General features: G+C 67.0%; 1 protein-coding gene across 1 annotated transcript in view; it reads right to left on the reverse strand.

Moving 5' to 3' along the window:
• Positions 1 to 815, reverse strand: part of SDK1 (sidekick cell adhesion molecule 1) — a 478174-nt gene that overhangs the window by 52558 nt on the left and 424801 nt on the right. The window contains exon 29 of the mRNA XM_010845804.1: positions 230 to 424. Within this exon, the coding sequence (XP_010844106.1) occupies positions 230 to 424 (195 nt within the window). The remainder of the gene's footprint in view (positions 1 to 229; positions 425 to 815) is intronic.

Genomic DNA, 815 nt, shown 5'->3' on the forward strand with positions numbered 1-815 from the left:
GGAGGGGCAGTCTCTCTCCTTGAACCCCAGACATCAGGGCTGAGGATGTAGGCCTGTGGCGAGTGTCAGGCTGTCTGGACAAGCTGTGTGTCCAGCTCCAGGAAGGACTCAGGACGTGCTTAATAAACTCGCAGTTCGCATAGCCACCCCCCACTCCCTACCCCCTGCCCAGGCACACCGGGCCTCTCCCCACTGCTGGCCGACACTGAGTCGGGCCTCTGGGTCTCACCTCTCTTCTCGGTGGTGATGACCGTGGCCTCCAGCGGCTCTCCCCAGCCCTGCCTGGTCTTGGCCGACAGCCGGAAGACGTACGCGGACTCGGGGGCCAGCTCGGTGGCCGTGAACTGCCTCACGGTGGCGCCGACCTCCACGGTGGTGAAGGTGTTGGGGCTGCTGCTGGCCAGGCGGTAGGCAATCTGGTAGCCTGGGGGAGCAGGGCACGAAGACTGCTGGTCAGCCGTACCCCCCTCACAGGGAAGCCCCCAGCCCCCACCCGGGACACCCCACCGAGCCCCGGGTTTCTGCGCTGTCTCCCTCTCCCAGGCCGGCATCTGAGCTGCAGGCCGGGCCCTTGAGAGGGAAGCCAGGCCCAGGGATGAAGGGGGCCTCGGGGCGCTAGGCCCCCTCTGCATCCTTTGCAGAACTTGACGCGAGCACAGCTACCTCCTCCCCGTGGCCCGGCTGGAGGACGCTCAGGAGCAGCACAGAGGGCGGTGCCTTCTCTGCCCCGGCCCCACCTTCTAGCAGCTCTGCCCTCGACCCCCAAGGGTCTCCCTGTCTGGAATGCCCTTCTCCCCGGAGCAGGGCATTCCAGA

Source organism: Bison bison, unplaced genomic scaffold (genome assembly GCF_000754665.1).
Source record: "Bison bison bison isolate TAMUID 2011002044 unplaced genomic scaffold, Bison_UMD1.0 scf7180017864223, whole genome shotgun sequence".
Taxonomy (NCBI): domain Eukaryota; kingdom Metazoa; phylum Chordata; class Mammalia; order Artiodactyla; family Bovidae; genus Bison; species Bison bison.